The sequence below is a fragment of the Phycodurus eques genome, chromosome 12 (genome assembly GCF_024500275.1).
Source record: "Phycodurus eques isolate BA_2022a chromosome 12, UOR_Pequ_1.1, whole genome shotgun sequence".
In the NCBI taxonomy this organism is placed as follows: domain Eukaryota; kingdom Metazoa; phylum Chordata; class Actinopteri; order Syngnathiformes; family Syngnathidae; genus Phycodurus; species Phycodurus eques.
Genome location: NC_084536.1, coordinates 22,816,891 through 22,834,352, shown reverse-complemented (window position 1 = coordinate 22,834,352; position 17,462 = coordinate 22,816,891). Strand labels below are relative to the sequence as shown.

The window sequence follows — 17,462 nt, the reverse complement described above, 5'->3', positions numbered from 1 at the left end:
ATATGCAGTGGTACGCTGTGACACTATAAACAGCATTGATCAAGCATATCATGATTCCCACTGCAGACCAGGTTGCCAGTATTAAAATCCTAATAGGCGCTGCCTTTTCTCTCCTGTATTTTTCTCCGGGATCCCGCATCTCTCCAACCTTTCCCTCCGTAGGTCACACCAACCCCAGATGGTAAAGCGCTGTGACCAATTAAAGACTTCCCGGAGGGCAGAACCAGTTATAGTCGCGGCCATCTGACCCTTTTTGTGTGCGTACGCATGTGCGCACGTCTGTGTGGGTTAATAAACCCTATAAATCACACCGCTGTGTTTTAATCTGCGTACAAAGCCCTGCCATTCTGCCAGTTCCACCACACACCTTCCCTCTAAATACAGCAAAAGGTAGTATGTGACATAAAATGTCACGCCTTCCACCACCACTGTACACCAGAACACAACAAATGCTGGTTCTGTAAATTGTCAGTGTTCATGTAGGTCATGCAGATTATTTGCGATGTTCATCTGGCAACAGCAGGAAACGTTGCAACCGAATCAGGGTGCTACTACAGATTCGTACTCGCGTAAACCACACCAAACCACGCGACTTGGTGGAATGGTGTCTCGAAATAGTGACGGTGAGGCTGCTTGGTGGCTTTACATCATAGTGGTTAGCCGGTTAGAGGTCAAGGGTTTAAATCTCGAGTGGAGAATCCAAATAATATGCATGTTAGATTTTCTAAATTGGGAATGTGTGTGTGAATGTTATTATGTGTCCTGCAATTGGCTGCAGCTGACCCATGAACCGTATGACAGGCAATGTAGAAAGCTGATGTATAGATTGGTGGACGGTGGCACCAGTAATTATTCATCCATCCATCCATTTTCTGAGGCGCTTCTCCTCAGTAGGGTCGCGGGCGTGCTGGAGCCTATCCCAGCTGTCATCGGGCAGGAGCCGGGGTACACCCTGAACTGGTTGCCAGCCAATCGCAGGGCACATAGGAACAAACAACCATTCGCAGTCACAGTCATGCCTACGGGCAATTTAGAGTCTCCAATTCATGCATGTTTTTGGGATGTGGGAGGAAACCGGAGTGCCCGGAGAAAACCCACGCAGGCACGGGGAGAACATGCAAACTCCACACAGGCGGGGCCGGGGATTGAACCCGGGTCCTCAGAACTGTGAGGCTGACGCTCTAACCAGTCGTCCACCGTGCCGCCCCAGTAATTATTGTTCTTCCTAAAATGAAATTGAGGAGAAAAACAAACTTTGTTGAAGGGGAGAGTTCATTGCTCAGTCACCCGTCTGCCATCCAGCAAAGCAGCAGGTGAGGCAAATGAGCTGTTGCCAGTCTGAGCTGCCAGTTTTTTAGGGAGGGTTAAACGCATCTTCTCTCCACCCCCACTTTTCTAAACGCATCCCTCTTAATACCCTCAAAACAAGATGGAACAGGTTATGTGTGCATGTGTGTAATGTTTCTTTTGGCTTTTTATACACAATGTTTTCCCATTCTCGATAATAACAATAGTAACATCTGTCACGTCTTGTTCGACTGTTTTCAACAACAAAAAATGGTGTGTCGTAATGAGTAATCGGTGAATCCACTACATGTTGGTGAGGATTGAAGAAATAATTTTCACTTATTGCCATTACCGTCCACTTGCATGGGGTCAAGCAGATGGCGATGGTGCTGAAGTGGAACAAAGGAAGCAACTTTTTTTTTTCTTTTTTTTTTTAAATCAGTAAGGCAGATGGACATGTTTGGAATTCTTGCCTTGGTGGAGGTCTGTTCACTGGCACCATTAGTAAGAGCTTAATTCATTTTGTGTTCAATCTCATAAATCAATTTTCCTTATTGAAATGAATTGAAAATGCCATTATATGTTGTTGTTACATTTTAGTGAAGAAAACTAGCACTGTATTTTAAATTATACAGTGATAATTATAAGTAATAAAGAGAAGTAACGAAATAAACAGGTTTTATAAAGTGTAAATAACACGAGGCAAAAATCAACGAAGCGACAGCTCGTAACTTGTAAAACGAATAAATTGGGGCACTGGTAAATCAAGGTAACACTGTGATTTGTACTGTAACAGCCTTTGCTAACCGTTAATGTTTTTTTTTAATGGAAAACTATCATTTCAGAATCAGAATCATCTTTCAGTGCAGAATGTGGGGTCTGTATATTGTATTGCTTTAGATTTGGATTCATTTCGAGTGAGCTCCTGAGTTGATTAATACTGGTGGGAAACTATGTCATTTGTACATGTTACAGAGCTTCATTTTTTTTGGGGGGGGGGGGGGGGTGGGGGGGGGGGGGGGGGTTTAAACCAAACCAGCAGAAGGGGACAAAAGCCTAAGCTGCACACAAAGCACGTAAACCATCTTCACTTTTACATCAGACTTTTCCAACACAGCCTCTGATTCGCTCTGCAAACAATGAGATCGTGACCAGATTAGACTGTTAATGGGGTGGCTGCTTTGCTAATCTATGAACCAATATAAGCAGTCCTGAAGGCCAAAGCTGAAAAATGGGACAAGAAGATGGTGGAAGGGGAACAATTTTGCCACAGTCTGTTAAGTCGAGTGTGCGGCTATCACTTATGCCCTTTACCGCTGTACTCTTCTTTCTATTGATGCTTTTGTGTGCTGAGCTGATACTATATGGGCGATGTAAACCACTGCTGGTCCCAAATTGGTCAAGCAATATTGTCATTTCCTCGTTATTGTAACATTTGAGGATGTGTGACTAGAAATGACAAAAATAAGCGTGTTAACGCTACTCTATTGTGTTTCACATCTGGATGCTGCAGTGTTGTACTCCACAGTTTCCACTTTGCTGCAGTGCTCCATTTTCCTGCTGCCCTCAGTCTCTTCTGGAGTAAAATGAGCCCCCTTGCGGTAGACAACAGAAACATGCAACACAACAGCAATCCCCTTGCATGTTTTGACAAACTAAACTGTCTCTAATATTGGAATACACAAGTTTCCAACAGGAACACAATAAGGCTGTTTTTACAATGCCCGTGAATCCATGTCATGACACCTCTTGACTGATGTTATTCGCACTTCATGCCGTACCTTAAAATGCACTTCTGGGACTAAACTAACCATTAGTTGATATTGCGCTTGCAGTGGTAACCAGACAAAGGTTACTCTTGAACAAATCCAGTCCTCACAAATGGTTGAACATCCCTGAAGAGATCGTCTCACGGCATCCCCAATGTGTCATGTCTTTGAATAACTTGACTTGTGAACGCAGGCGACGATGCATGTGTGTTCATGTGGGTTCTCGCGCGCGCATGTGTTTTGCGGATACATTGTTGAACACGAACGGCGCAAACGCCGCTGACCCCGCCGTGCTCAGATAAGGCTTCAAAGCACCGGAGAATGCGCGAGCAGCCCCGTCTCAACCAGGCTCCCAACCGTACGCTTCCTGGAGGCAATTATGCAGTAAGTTCCACACTTGCACACATTTTAAAGGCATGAACACAAATAGTTGTTAGCACATCCATTCACATCCATATTCATGTTGTATTCATATTCAAACTGTGGCTGTGCTCTGGTAATCTCACAGAGAAGAGGCAGCGGGCCCTGGAGGGTTGGTGCTTAGCTTAACTAATCGAATCAACTGGAGGAACAGCGCTGCATCTTTAGCCCATTATATAAACATTAATAAACATACAGAGTATGGCGAACACACACCAGCATATACGAAAACATGAAACCCTCTCAAAAGCCTCGCTCAGTCGGGTGGGCAATGGACAAAGCTAAATGGAGAGCAGGCCATCATTGAAAAATAATTTGAGAGGCAGAATATGCTTGATTCTAGTTTTACACTTTGATTGGTTCGCTGTAGCAATATTTGGAGCAGGAAGTAGGGAAATGCAGCATGGGCACCGACTAGCAATTCAGATTGGGGCCAAGAAGCTGGGCTAGGAATCCATTACAAATCAGTCCATTTTCTAACTTGATCAAATTTAAAATGCACTGTACCTGAGCGGATACTAGGAAAGGGCATAGTAACCAATTAGTTGTCTTTTTATTTAATAAATGTCTATGTAATTTGGGTTCTACCATTCTACTTATACATCTATATACAGTGCTTATGTAATGTATTTGACCACTAATGGTATGTATTAGACCAAAATCTTTTGTTGTTGTTTTTTTTTTGTAATGGTATGTAGATAATATCAAGGTGCGAACTGACAAGAACTGTTCAATATGTATGCGAGCTACCTCAGCATCACTTGAACCTGCATTAGCAATTTCTAATCGGATACATGCATATAGTATATAGCATGTGATTTTGGACAAATCATGACACATGGGGACCTGTGAATTAGCATATTAATTTCAATTTCCTTCCAAATGTACCCTTTAACTACAAGCGAAAAAGCGCTATCGGTCGTGTTGGGACTAAAAAGTGTGGAGGCGTTCTTCATTTGTCATAGCCGTTCAATGGCTACTTTCACACTGTGTTCCAAGAGCATTCAGTCTAACATCTGCTGGGTTGTTATAGTCCTCTTCAGAAATCAGAGCAGAGATCCAATGGGAGCACTTCAGCACAATCTCAGATTCCATTATGGGGAGGACGTCCGTCCGCTGACTGACACCTAACCGCGGTGTGACAGTGTGGAACATGCGTGTTTGTGCGCATGTCCCGTGTAGGGTAGGACACGGTGACAGAAATGTCGCAGCGACTTGGCCGCTCAAGTAGATGGGATGTGTGAGGAAAAGTGGAGCCAGACACCGCGATAAGAATCTCTTTCCATCTGGACTCCTGCCTGGTGTGCGGCTTAAGAGTCTCTACAAGAGGCCGAGTAGGGAAATGAAACCGAGAGGTGAGGGTGAGGCCGGAGAGCGAAGCTGGCAGTGTCCCTCCAAGGAGAGACGAGAGATAAAATGATCCGGTGTCACACGGTTCTCCAGTCCCAATCAATAGCGACAGACTCAGAAATACAACTTCCCTTGTCTATTCATCTCTATTCTCCATCCTCAACGCAACCTTCTGCTTTCACCAATCCGGCTATTTCTCCACTTGTCAACATAAGGTTTGCAACATCTCTCCAAAGATGCTTATCGGCATTACCCCCCACCCCATTCTTCAACCGAGGTGTCTATTCAATCATTGGCTCCCTCCATCAACCTGCACTCCAGTGGTTCAATCAGCCGTATTGACAAACCTGCGCGCCGACCTGGCCAGCACCGGCTTAAGGCTTAAGGTATGGGCCCAGCTAAATTGACTCTGGGGATTTAGATTGATGGAGGGAGCACGAGGCAGATGCGGGGACATGTCTGGGAAATTGGGAGGTAGGGTTGCGTTGTCGGTGACTAGCTTAGGTGTCGCTCATTAAGGGTGAATTAAGAAGGAGAGCATACTGTATGGAAAACTTAAAGCGTACTTAATATGGAAAATGTGCTGTATTTTGGGTATATGAATAGTTGGGTCTCTAGACTGCCTGCCCAGCCATCAAGCGGATCTTAAATTATCTACCTATTTCTGAAAATGTCCGCGTTCTGCACTTCTACCTCACTGTTACCCCAACAGTTGGGGTAAATTACATAATAACCACACCTAGTTTCTCACCCAATTAAATCATCAATCAGGCAGTCCGAAGATTCAGAGCAAAAGCGCCACAAAGTAGTGTCCGAAGCACTATTTTGTCAAAGCAAAAAGTTAAGGAGAGATGTAGTGTGAGCATCAATTAGCATTACCAGCCTTCACTTCTGCTAATAATGTTATGATCATTTTGGGCTAAATTGTCAACATGGGTTTGGGGATATTTATGTTTGATCATGAACCACACGGCTACATTAATTAAATACAATTTGGTGTTTTGGTGATGAAATGCTAAATACACCAGGAAGAATGAAATGAAATCTCAAAATGGGCACCCGCTTTAAGTGCGATAGCAGCATTAGCATCTTATGAATGACACTTGATTGCTTTGCGAAGTTTTTGATGTGGCATTGTTGTGTTTTTGTTTTACCATGTGTCCATGTTCCACAAAAATGCTTTAATTCTGTTATGCGCCCATGTGTTTTCCTCATGCTGGGCTCCGCTTCCACTAGAAGAAGCAAGCAGCTTACCGCGGGGAATGCTCGAGTGAGGCGGAATGGCCAATCGCCCCGAGATCCAGCCCACTGGTTGTCATTCTAATGAAAACCAGACTTGCCATTGGCCCGGCAGTATGCAGGGGCCCATTGAGGGCTGGCGCACTGCAAGAGACAAATCTGCCCTGAAAACGAGCCAACTTCACCATGGCAAGAAATATACTGAAAACATTAGTATTGAAATCTTCATCCTTGGGGAATTTTGACAAATGCATGCTACAAACGCAGAGCAAAAATGCTGGACATGCTGCACTGAAACCGCTCAATTTTGACATCAAAGTCGTCATGAAAACGCAATAGTTCTGGTATGGACAATAGTCATTGCTAAATCCGAGTAATGCCAAAAGGAAGTTCATTTTCTAATGGCTATAGGACACACATTAGACGAACAAAACCATATGAAAACAAGTATGAACCCTCAACATTCCCTCTCCATACAACTTATTGGTGCAGTCCACTTCAGTTGCAGTTCACAACGGTATGTTTCGGATCAATAAATCCTAATCAGGTTAGCGTTTCTACCAGGGATCGGCATTTGAGTGAATTTCCTAGACTGACTTGGGAAACTGAATGCTCAATCAATTAACATAATAACAATGATCTTTAGAGGGATGGGACCAATCACTGTTTGAATGGCCTGAACTGATTTTCAAAGCAAATGCTGTACTGATGAAAATATTGAACTAATTAATTGACAAATTGATTATCTGATTTTAATGCTCATCTCTAGTTTGTACCCCGAGGTGTGTTAGGGGGATGGTGATAGCTTGTAGAGCGAGGCAGCGTGTAATTAACGAAAGAAGATAAACACGCCTCTGGGCCATGTTGCACGCGAGCGACGCAAGTGGCGTGAATTCCACACACAGTTGTAATTTACCATATTTTTAAATTGAGCAGTTTTTGGGGTGGGGTTTCTATTATGATGGAGATGTGCCATCAATCAACGGACAACCGGGTGTTCAGCGTCATACTTTATGAGCAAAGCATACCCAACTACTACAACTCCCACTTAAAAGGTTGGATGTTACAGGTCCAATATTTGTTGAACATTACAATGCGATAGCTGAAAAAACACTTAAGATATTGAACCGCCCTGAAGAGGAGCTACAAGTGCACACTAATCTTGGGAATGCATTGCTTTGCTCATAACAGGGTCACAATTCTGCATGTCAATGGATTAATTTCCTACAATGAAGATGCGGGAGAAAAGAAGCCGGCCATAAATATGAAGAAAATCAATTGTGGGACTGGAGAAATGTGGCATTTTGCAGGCAGCCCTGCTTTAATAAAAAAAAATTAAATAAAAAATTTGCCCGCCAGCTTTTGGTGTGCCTCCATTGAAACTCCCTACCTTTCCATCTACTTTAAGGCTTTCTCTCAATTTGCGTGGGCTAATGGCAATTGGTAACCGTACAGGGGGGTCGAGTTACCACGTTGGCAATCACGTCGTGCAGAGACTATTTAAAATGCACCCATATGGCGCCGGTTGGTTGTATGGCAGATAATGCCTAGGGCAAGTGTAACCAATCACTGCACTTGACCTGAAGAGCTCATCATTTATTGGTCACACACGACTCAGCGTTGCCCCACAAACCACTAGTGCGACTTCTGTCCAACCAATTCCTTTGTCTCCAATTCATTTATTCTGCTCGTCGCTTTCTTTATTTCCTTAAATACTCACACGTACGGAAGATGGAAACTCTCTTTTCGCTGTCTAATTAAGCATTCGTGAATAAGGGAAAAGCTTATTTTTTTCCAAGCATGTCATTTTGCATGTCTACACGCACTAGGTGACCCCTGCAGTGCTCTGTACAACGTTGAGGGTGAAATGAGGCTTCTTGAAACGGAAGCAGTGTGATACTCGGGCGTCCCGCTGCTTATTGGACTCGCTCGCACGCAGGCTGGTGCGTAGGATAAGGACAGCCATGACGGACATGTCAGCCTGTTGTCCTTTTCTCCGCCAATCCGATGTGTAGGAGGAGGTCCAACAGACTTAAAGCACAAATGGAACGGAACAGATGGCGCTTAGTCAATCTTGTGGGGGACCCAAACGCTCACAAGAGCTGAAAAACGGAGGTGTGCGCATAGCAGTACAAGTGACCTCTCGCCTCGCAAACCCTCGTTGATTTCTCGCATCTCTCCACCAACAATAGGGAGTAGAGAGAGAAAAAACACAGCATTAGCTCCAACACGTTTAAACTGAGAAGTGCATACAGTGGAACGTCTGACGTCGAATGCCCCTGAGGTGGTAGAAATCTTAATTTAAAAAAGAAAATACACTTTAAAACAGATTCCAGCATCACCATGTGTCATGTTGTTTGTTTAAAGCTAAGGTGTTAACTTATTTTTACATCTGCAAACTGACTAACATGTATGACTAAAATGTCACTTCAAATGTTGCGTGTACCGTTAATAAACGCTTTATGATGGGTACAGTTTGTTCTACCGTGTTTTTGTTTTAATGTTTTAATGTGGTAATGCAACTCAAAGAGTGTTGTATTGCTTTTTAGCCATTATGTTAACAGTGGTTAACCTTTAGTTATTTTCATACTTTTAAGAATGTTATAAAAAATAATAATAAAGCATTGCCAGTAGTTTAGAAAATGTTTATGGTTACAGTTTGTCGACACATCAAAGTTAAGGTAGCATGTTTTACTGGTTTAACATATGAAGGTGGTTAGCTTTTTTTTTTTTAACACTTGTGAATGTTTAAAAAAATATATAGTATATAGACAGATGTAATGTTGAACATTACAACCAAAATTAGAGGCACCCAGGGTCTGTGTTCGTCGAGGAATATTTTGACATCGAAAGACATTGTCCAGCGCAGCAGGTAAGGCTGGAGTGGACTGGAACTTTATTTATTTATTATAGTCATAACTAATGTTCACTTCCCATGGGCTCACCACCTGTGGGAGGGGCCATAGGGGTCGGGTGCAGTGTGAGCAGGGCGGTGGCCGGAGGCGGGGACCTTGGCGATCCGATCCCCGGCTACAGAAGCTGGCTCTAGGGACGTGGAATGTCACCTCTCTGGCAGGGAAGGAGCAAGAGCTGGTGTGTGAGGTCGAGAAGTTCCGACTAGATATAGTCGGACTCGCCTCCACACACAGCTTGGGCTCTGGTACCAGTCCTCTCGAGAGGGGTTGGACTCTCTCCCACTCTGGAGTTGCCCACGGTGAGAGGCGCCGAGCAGGTGTGGGTATACTTATTGCCCCCCGGCTCAGCACCTGTACGTTGGGGTTCACCCCGGTGGACGAGAGGGTAGCCTCCCTCCGCCTTCGGGTGGGGGGACGGGTCCTGACTGTTGTTTGTGCCTATGCACCAAACAGCAGTTCAGAGTACCCACCCTTTTTGGAGTCCTTGGAGGGGGTGCTGGAGAGCGCTCCCGCTGGGGACTCCATTGTTCTGTTGGGGGACTTCAATGCTCACGTGGGCAATGACAGTGAGACCTGGAAGGGCGTGATTGGGAGGAACAGCCCCCCCGATCAGAACCCGAGCGGTGTTCTGTTATTGGACTTCTGTGCTCGTCATGGATTGTCCATAACGAACACCATGTTCAAGCATAAGGGTGTCCACATGTGCACTTGGCACCAGGACACCCTAGGTCGCAGTTCGATGATCGACTTTGTGGTCGTGTCATCGGACTTGGTTGTATGGCGGATAATGCCTAGGGCAAGTGTAACCAATCACAAAGAATGGAACGGGAGATCGACAGACGGATCGGTGCAGCGTCTGCAGTGATGCGGACTTTGTATCGGTCCGTTGTGATAAAGAAGGAGCTAAGCCGAAAGGCGAACCTCTCAATTTATCTTTTAATTTATCTTCGTTCCTACCCTCACCTATGGTCATGAGCTGTGGGTCGTGACCGAAAGAACGAGATCCCGGACGCAAAGCGGCCGAAATGAGTTTCCTCCGCAGGGTGTCCGAGCTCTCCCTTAGAGATAGGATGAGAAGCTCGGTCATCCGGGAGGATCTCCGAGTAGAGCCGCTGCTCCTCCGCATTGAGAGGAGCCAGATGAGGTGGCTGGGGCATCTGATTCGGATGCCTCCCAGACGCCTCCCTGGTGAGGTGTTCCGGGCACGTCCCACCGGGAGGAGACCCCGGGGACGACCCAGGACACGCTGGAGAGACTACGTCCTTCGGCTGGCCTGGGAACGCCTCGGGATCCCTCCGGAAGAGCTGGATGAAGTGGCTGGAGAGAGGGAAGTGTCCCTGCTAAAGCTACTGCCCCCGCGACCCGACCCGGATAAGCGGTAGAAAATGGATGGATGGATGGATAACTAATGTTCAATAATGCAACATGAGCGAAAACACACAGCGCCCAAAATATATTTTGCCCGAAATTATTTCAGTGTTGCGACTTGTTTTAGGGTATAGAGTTGGGCCACATAATGTAATAATTATGGACTCGTAAAAAAAAAAAAAAATTTTAAAGTCAGTTTTCAAATGCATTACATTTTGTAAAAAAATGTAAAATGTGTAACCTATCCTAATTTACAATATTCAAGTCATCCATCGAAAAGTGTACAGTACACTACTGTCCATACTGTGCTTTACAGTGACAAGTGATAGCGTGCTGTATCAAAACATACATCTATGATGGCAGGCCTACGGTATATAAGACATAAACATAATACTGCACTGACTTTTATTGCATATTATGACAAAACGAATCCATAAACAAATGTATCAAAGCTAACTACGTACAGACGACAAACAAGCCTGCGCTGTATGAATTTGCAGCACAGAGAGAAACAGATGTGTTTCTAATATTTTAGTCACCCTCATTAGTTACATACAACTACGATAATAAACATGTACCTTTCCCACGGTGTCAATCAAAAGTGATTATTGTCTTTGTAAAGGGTTTTTGGGACAGCGCCGACATTGGATCTTATTAGCTTGTGTAGATGAACATAATGTTGCGGCTCGGGAGTCACACAAGCCTGGCGGAACCCTTCAAACTCATCAATCTGTCATCCTTAATCAATAGCTATACAATCCATTCTGAAAGTCATTAATAAATACATGTTTTCAACATGGACAGTAATGCAACATTTTCAGGGACAAAATCCAAAACGAAAAGTGAAATGTAACCTTTTCCAGCATGGTGGGAGGTTGTTATTCCTGATTTAGTGGAAATAATCGCGTATGTGTGCCGCGATAGGCAATTACAACATTCTCGTGCATATTACTACTGCCCAAGGCAGTATGCACAGGGCCTCGGCAGAGTTCCGTTTTTATTTGATTGATCTAAGTTTAGGCACACGGATATCTGCCGATAGCACGCTCGCTCTCGAACGCACAACGCAGGTAATTAGCTTTGCAAACAAAACACCAAAACCTTGACCCACTGGATTGTCAACACATTTCCTGCTGTACCGCTATCACCTGCACACCTCTTATCCTTCCTAGTATACTGGAACTTGTAAAGGTTTGTTGACCTACAAATTGCTCATATGGTGACACTTACATCACACAACCTCCTCCTTCTATGTTTAACACGTCTTTTTGAGGCTGTTCTTCCTTTTGCCCCCCCCCCGCAAAGAAATGATATCACACATTGGAGCGGTTAAAACGCTGACATTTTCTGCAGGGTTTTTTGATAATTGTGATTGAATTTTAAAATTTGATGGCTGTACTTGCGTGGCAGTGCATGGTGGTCTTTGTAACAGATTCCCTTCATAAAAGGGCCGCAATATCAAATGAACCTAAGGACATTAGAGAAAGAATCTAGGACTGATGAATGGAGCTGGAACAGGAGGGAGTAGAGCAAGAAGGGGCGGGGGTGTCAAGGTCTCGTTTGTCCACAAAGCTTGAAGAGGCCGTGCAGCTGTTCTTGGATCACAAAAGAGCGTCAGAGCCCAGTGACAGAGAACCACGAGACTCCGTGGCCCTGATTTCCAAAAGCGGGTTAAGCGGTTACGGATATGGGGGGAAAAAAAGGGAGATAAAAAGTCCCATCACAGCTCCTCCAGTTCTCTCTCACGTGCATCTATAAATACTTGTTCGCTATCAGCGGTGTCGGCCCACCTTCACATGACAAAACTGCCAACTGCCGGAGTACAGTGTCAAACAACGGACGAGCTCATCTGTCGCAAAATCACGATGATGATCATTCTTTAACAGCACAAAGTGGCTTAGATATGTGGCTCCGCAAATAATGCCCCATTTCTTTCCACAGCAAGGTACCCGCAGCTCTGATGCTTTTCCACTGGACAAAAAAAAAAAAAAAAAAAAAAAAAAAAAAGCAGGCACTGATTATCGCTTCAACTTCCTGGCCAGCCGCAGGTCCAAACCAGCGGAGCCGATACCACTGCTGATGAACGCCATCTTATACTGCTGCATGGGCTTCAGTATTATTCTCCTGTGGTTTCTCAACACTGTGCTTCAACACAGTGTGTCGAAAGAGGTCGTCAGGGACGCAGCAGGACATTAGCCATTTTCACTTAATTGGTTCAAAATGTTATTATTAATTTACAACAAATAATGTACAGGTGTTCATCTATCTGTGCCAGTGACAGGCAGAACATTTTAACGCTGCACCTGTTGCCATTCAAACGACAGAATAACAGTTTTGTGCTCGACTAAACCGACCCAGATTTCACACTGAATAAGTACATTTGTGAGGAAATTGAAAAAAAAGATCATTATTTCAGGATGTACACTTTTTGTGACATTTTTGTTTGGTGGTGTGCAACTGTGTGCCGTGAGATTTTTCTTCTGTAAAATATGTGTGCCTTGACCGAATAAAGGTTGGAAAACAACGTTGTACTCCACAGCAGAGGTCATCAACCTTTTAAACTGAGAGCTACTTCTTGGGTACTAATTAATGCGAAGGGCTACCGGTTTGATACACGCTTCTGAAATAAGCAATTTTCCAAACTTACTTACCTACACTGATCATGTTACTTATTTCTCACAATAGTCATCAACAAACGAATGAACAAGGTAAGAAACAGTAATAAATGTGGCACTTTAATTTTATAAATCTCTGTTCACATTTTCAAATGGTCAATTCTACAACATTCCAAGGAAATCACAATGTCCCATCACTGGTGAGCTACTGTATATATACGAAAGGCCTGCGGGCTACTCATATGGTCCTTGGGGACTACCTGTGCCCATGGGCACTATATTGGGTGACCTCAGATCCACAGTCTCAACTTTGCTGCAGTACTCCGTTTTCTTGCTGTCCACTCCAAGTAAAATTTGTCACTGAGCAAAAAAAAATAATTATTTGTCTAACCCTGACTGATGGTTTTTCACCATTTTTGGTGACTACTAAGGCATTTTGTGCTGTTAATTTGCGTTTTGACCCCTAGACAAAGGTCAGCGAAGGTCTACATTCATGATGCCGCCATGAATGGAGGGGAGTTTCCAACTATGGCAGCTGTCCTCACTTGTGTGGGCCTGTAGGACAGACGTGCAGTGTGTGTGTGTGCATGTGTGTGTGTTGTACGCAAAGACTGGTGAACAGGTGACACCCCGCAGTGCAACATGTCCTGTCACCACAGTTAAGACAAGCTCAACAAAGTTATCCCAGTTGATGAGATTCCAATCCTATTAGCACACTCTGCATCGCGCGTATGTGTCAGCCAAACGATTGAGCGCTCTTGGACACACGTTTTGTATCCTCATGTATCTGCACAACAGCCCACCATAAAAAGGAGGCCAATCATCTCAATGTGCCTCGATGCTAGGGCTGTTAACTGTAATCCCGTGAAAAATACCTCAAAGGAATCAACCGGTTTCCCTAAGTGGGAACCATAATAGGACAGCCTGCACCTTTTGAGCAGTTGTACTTGTAGAAACACTATGAGGGCTTTTTTTATTTTTTGGGGGGGGGGGGGGAATTAAAGTGCCTCATCAAGTTTCAGAGTTCCAAAAACGACGACATTGATCCAAAGCAAATGATAGCGGCATTGCTGTTTTTGGCATTTCTACTTATTTTCCTAGGTTGTTATTGTTTTTAAATTGCACCTGAGCTCCAGTATAGTTCAGCACAGCTTGGAATAGACAAACCTAATTGGATCTTACATTTGACAAATTTTACTTCAATCGATTATGGGCTAAATTAACCAAATCAATTACTAGATTATTTAGTAAGGATGGAAAAATCATCCTCTGAATGTTCTGTACGTCTGCCTGGATGCCAGTGTCATATCAAACAGAATAATGCTGCCTGGAGGAGGCGTGGCATGTACCTCAGTTTGCCATTGCTCATCATGCTGTTGGTTTTTAGACAGCAAACCAGATGAGACTGACTCACCAGCGCCTCTGCTGGTTGCAGCCAAGTACTGCTCCCCAATTGCTCAAGATGTGATTCGTGAGATAGATAATCAATTCTACACAATCGATTGAATTCTTAACATTAAATTAATTGATTCTTCCCGCGTAAACAAGGCAGTTGAAAACAATGTACGCTTGCAGAATGAATCCGGCCTCAGGAATACTGTAATCTGACATCATTAAATTTAAGAAGCACATGCTTTCTTTTTGCTACGTAGCCATTTAGGCTTTATTTATACAGGGTTCTGTGACAAAATCCAAGTTTGTATTTGAGTCAAAAGGTGCTCATAATGCTCATAAAGTTATAATTACAGTAAATGTTTATATAACAACACATCCAAGCCATTAATATGAAACAATCAAATAGAAAATGAAGCGTTTTACAAACCAGGCGCACCCAGGATTAATTGCTTCTGCCAAACTGGCAAAATATCTTTACAACTAATTTTACGCATTTGCCTTAATGACTATGCAATACTGGCCATTTCTACGACGGGGAGAACGGATCCTTTCTGCTTGTGTAAACATTTTTGAAATGTCAGAAACGAAAATTATCGAGACATACCGTCTATTGAGAAATGTAATTGTGTACCTTCTGGATTCTAACGGCTGACGTGGAGCCAGTCACGTCAAGGAGTCAAAATTATTTTCAACTCAGCAAATCCTTGCGTCCGCATCGGTCATTTCAGCCCACTGTGCCAGTAAGTGCTGGCCTCCCCCAAAATTATTTGCTCGATACACAAGACGTTTATATATACCGTAACCATTTACTTTCCAGTGAGACTCACCCGTAAGGTTGGTGCGTGCACTGTAGGAGCCTAAGTAGCGGCCGTCCGTGTTGGGCGTGTAACACTCAAACAGGCCCTGGTCCTTGGCCTGCACTTTGGTGATGTGCAGCATGGCCGAGTCGCGGCTCAGCCTCTCCACGTAGATTTCTTTGCTGTTCACCCTCTGCGCGTAGACGGCGTAGGCGTAGTTGGACTGGGCCGTGCTCACGATACGGATCTCTCGGTCCGGTACGGACGGTAGGTACATGGACCACTCGAAGTCCTGCTCCAGGCCTTCTTTGTAGCCTGTCACGTTGCACCAGATGGTCACGTGGGAGCCCTCGGTCCGAATCAGCGGCCCGCTTTGCACCGTCACAACTCTCTGGGCCACAGAAGCACCTGCTAGGCGAGGGAAGGGAGAGATTGGGAGGAAAGCAAAAGACACAGGTTACAAAACGGCACTTTGAAATATTTAGCATTGGCCATGTTTGCGCGCCGCACCTCTGCAGGTACACATCCTCAGGAGTGAGCTTGACACTCTTTTTTAATGCTTGAATTATTCACTTAGTCTTTTTAACAGCTGCTATCTAATCCCACTCACATCTATTTGGTTTGCAGCTAAACAGATGCATCATAGCCAATGGGTGTAAACCATGAGCGGAGCGGAAATACACATTTTAGCAATAAATGTGTCTTTTTTTAAAGACACATTTACACATGCATGCTCCAACATGAACAAATCATGTTTTCATTTAATTATGAATGATTACAACATGCACATATTAGAATAGCAAACTGAATGCTGCATAAAGCTGTTTATGACTTTTCAGTACATTGTTGTAGTGTTTGCTGGCAGTTTGTGTGTGAATGTTGCCTCATGCACACATACACCCACTTGCACCCCAACACGCTCACACACACACACACACACACACACAACACACAACATTCTCCATTCAGCCAGCAGCTACAAGCAACCCCCCTCCTCTTTTGGGTCCGGACACAACAGAGCAGTTACACATGCCCAAAATCCAGACAGAGCGACAAGTATGCCGTTTCCTGTCTGCACAAACAACTGGGATTTGCAGCTGTGTGTGTGCGCGCGTGTGTGTGTGTGCGTGCGTGTGTGTGTGTGTGTGTTTGTGTGTGTGTGTCCGTCTTTAAGGAGGCAGTGGACAGACAATTCTTGGCCATTAATAATTCACCATCTTTTTATCTTCTATATCCTCCCGTTCACTCAAAGTAACTTTCCCTTACACTTACACAGCCCTCTTTTTTTTATTATTCTGTGTCATTAGTGCAAGTGCGTGTGCGTGTTCGTGCGTTGTGTCTGTTAGCGTACCTCGTTGAAAAAGGACGACACCGTTGCACATTTGCCGACTCAGTGAGCACAGTCGGGGGAAATAGGAGTGTTTTTGCTGAATGCGCACAGCTACTTTTTACATATACGTGTGGTTTGTATCATGCAAATTTGCCAGGCTACCTCATTCATCATTTCTATGCTTAAAGTGTCAGGTCTTCTGTCAATTGCATTTGAGGCCCATTTCACTGGTGTGCAGCTTAACCACTCAAATCTTGTATTTCCTTTAAAAGCCCTTGAATGGGATTTACTTTGAGTTGCCATGGTGACTCAAAGTGGGGGGGAATGGAGGCAGTAATCATGACATATGGTTTATTTTTCTCCAAAGGACACCCACTGAACTTACTGGCTATGAACTCTGGCACAGTACTAACAAATGAATGATCTTTTAAAAGTGAATGCTGTGTTACCAACTCTGGAGTGCAAATATCCATTTGGCCAAAGGATACAATAATCTGCACACCAGCTCCATTGAAGCAATATCTTAAAACAATCCATTAATTCTGGATATTGCGTTCAAGAATGGAAAAGGGCTCAAACTCCCACTCAAACAGGTACGTTCACAGATAAAACTCCAGGGAATACAAGTGGGATATTATTAAAGGCTTTAGATAATAAGCTAAGTACTTTGTAATTATATATTGCTCATTATTAGCGCTTATTATTAATTTGTCCACGCTGCCCAGCTGGAAAATGCATCTCTCCAAGCACAAATATAATGAGCATCATTCATAACAAGGTGCAGTGTGTTGATTTCCTTTACTCGCTGAAATGCAACAAAGGAGTGAACATTTTCAGGGCAAAGTAATATAAAGGCTCTCTCCTCAGATGTGAAAGTACAGCAGGAGCCAATTTGTCTCCTCAAAGGTACACAATATATAATAATTAATTAATTAATAGACCCCATGTGGCTAACCATTGGAACTCCAAAGAAACAG

General features: G+C 44.0%; 1 protein-coding gene across 2 annotated transcripts in view; it reads right to left on the bottom strand.

Moving 5' to 3' along the window:
- The window catches only part of igsf3 (immunoglobulin superfamily, member 3), a 94,609-nt gene that overhangs the window by 53,998 nt on the left and 23,149 nt on the right, over positions 1-17,462 (bottom strand). The window contains exon 2 of one of the 2 annotated variants that reach the window (XM_061691274.1): positions 15,186-15,566. In XM_061691274.1, coding sequence (XP_061547258.1) covers positions 15,186-15,566 — 381 coding nt within the window. The remainder of the gene's footprint in view (positions 1-15,185; positions 15,567-17,462) is intronic. The other variant, XM_061691275.1, reaches the window with a different exon arrangement.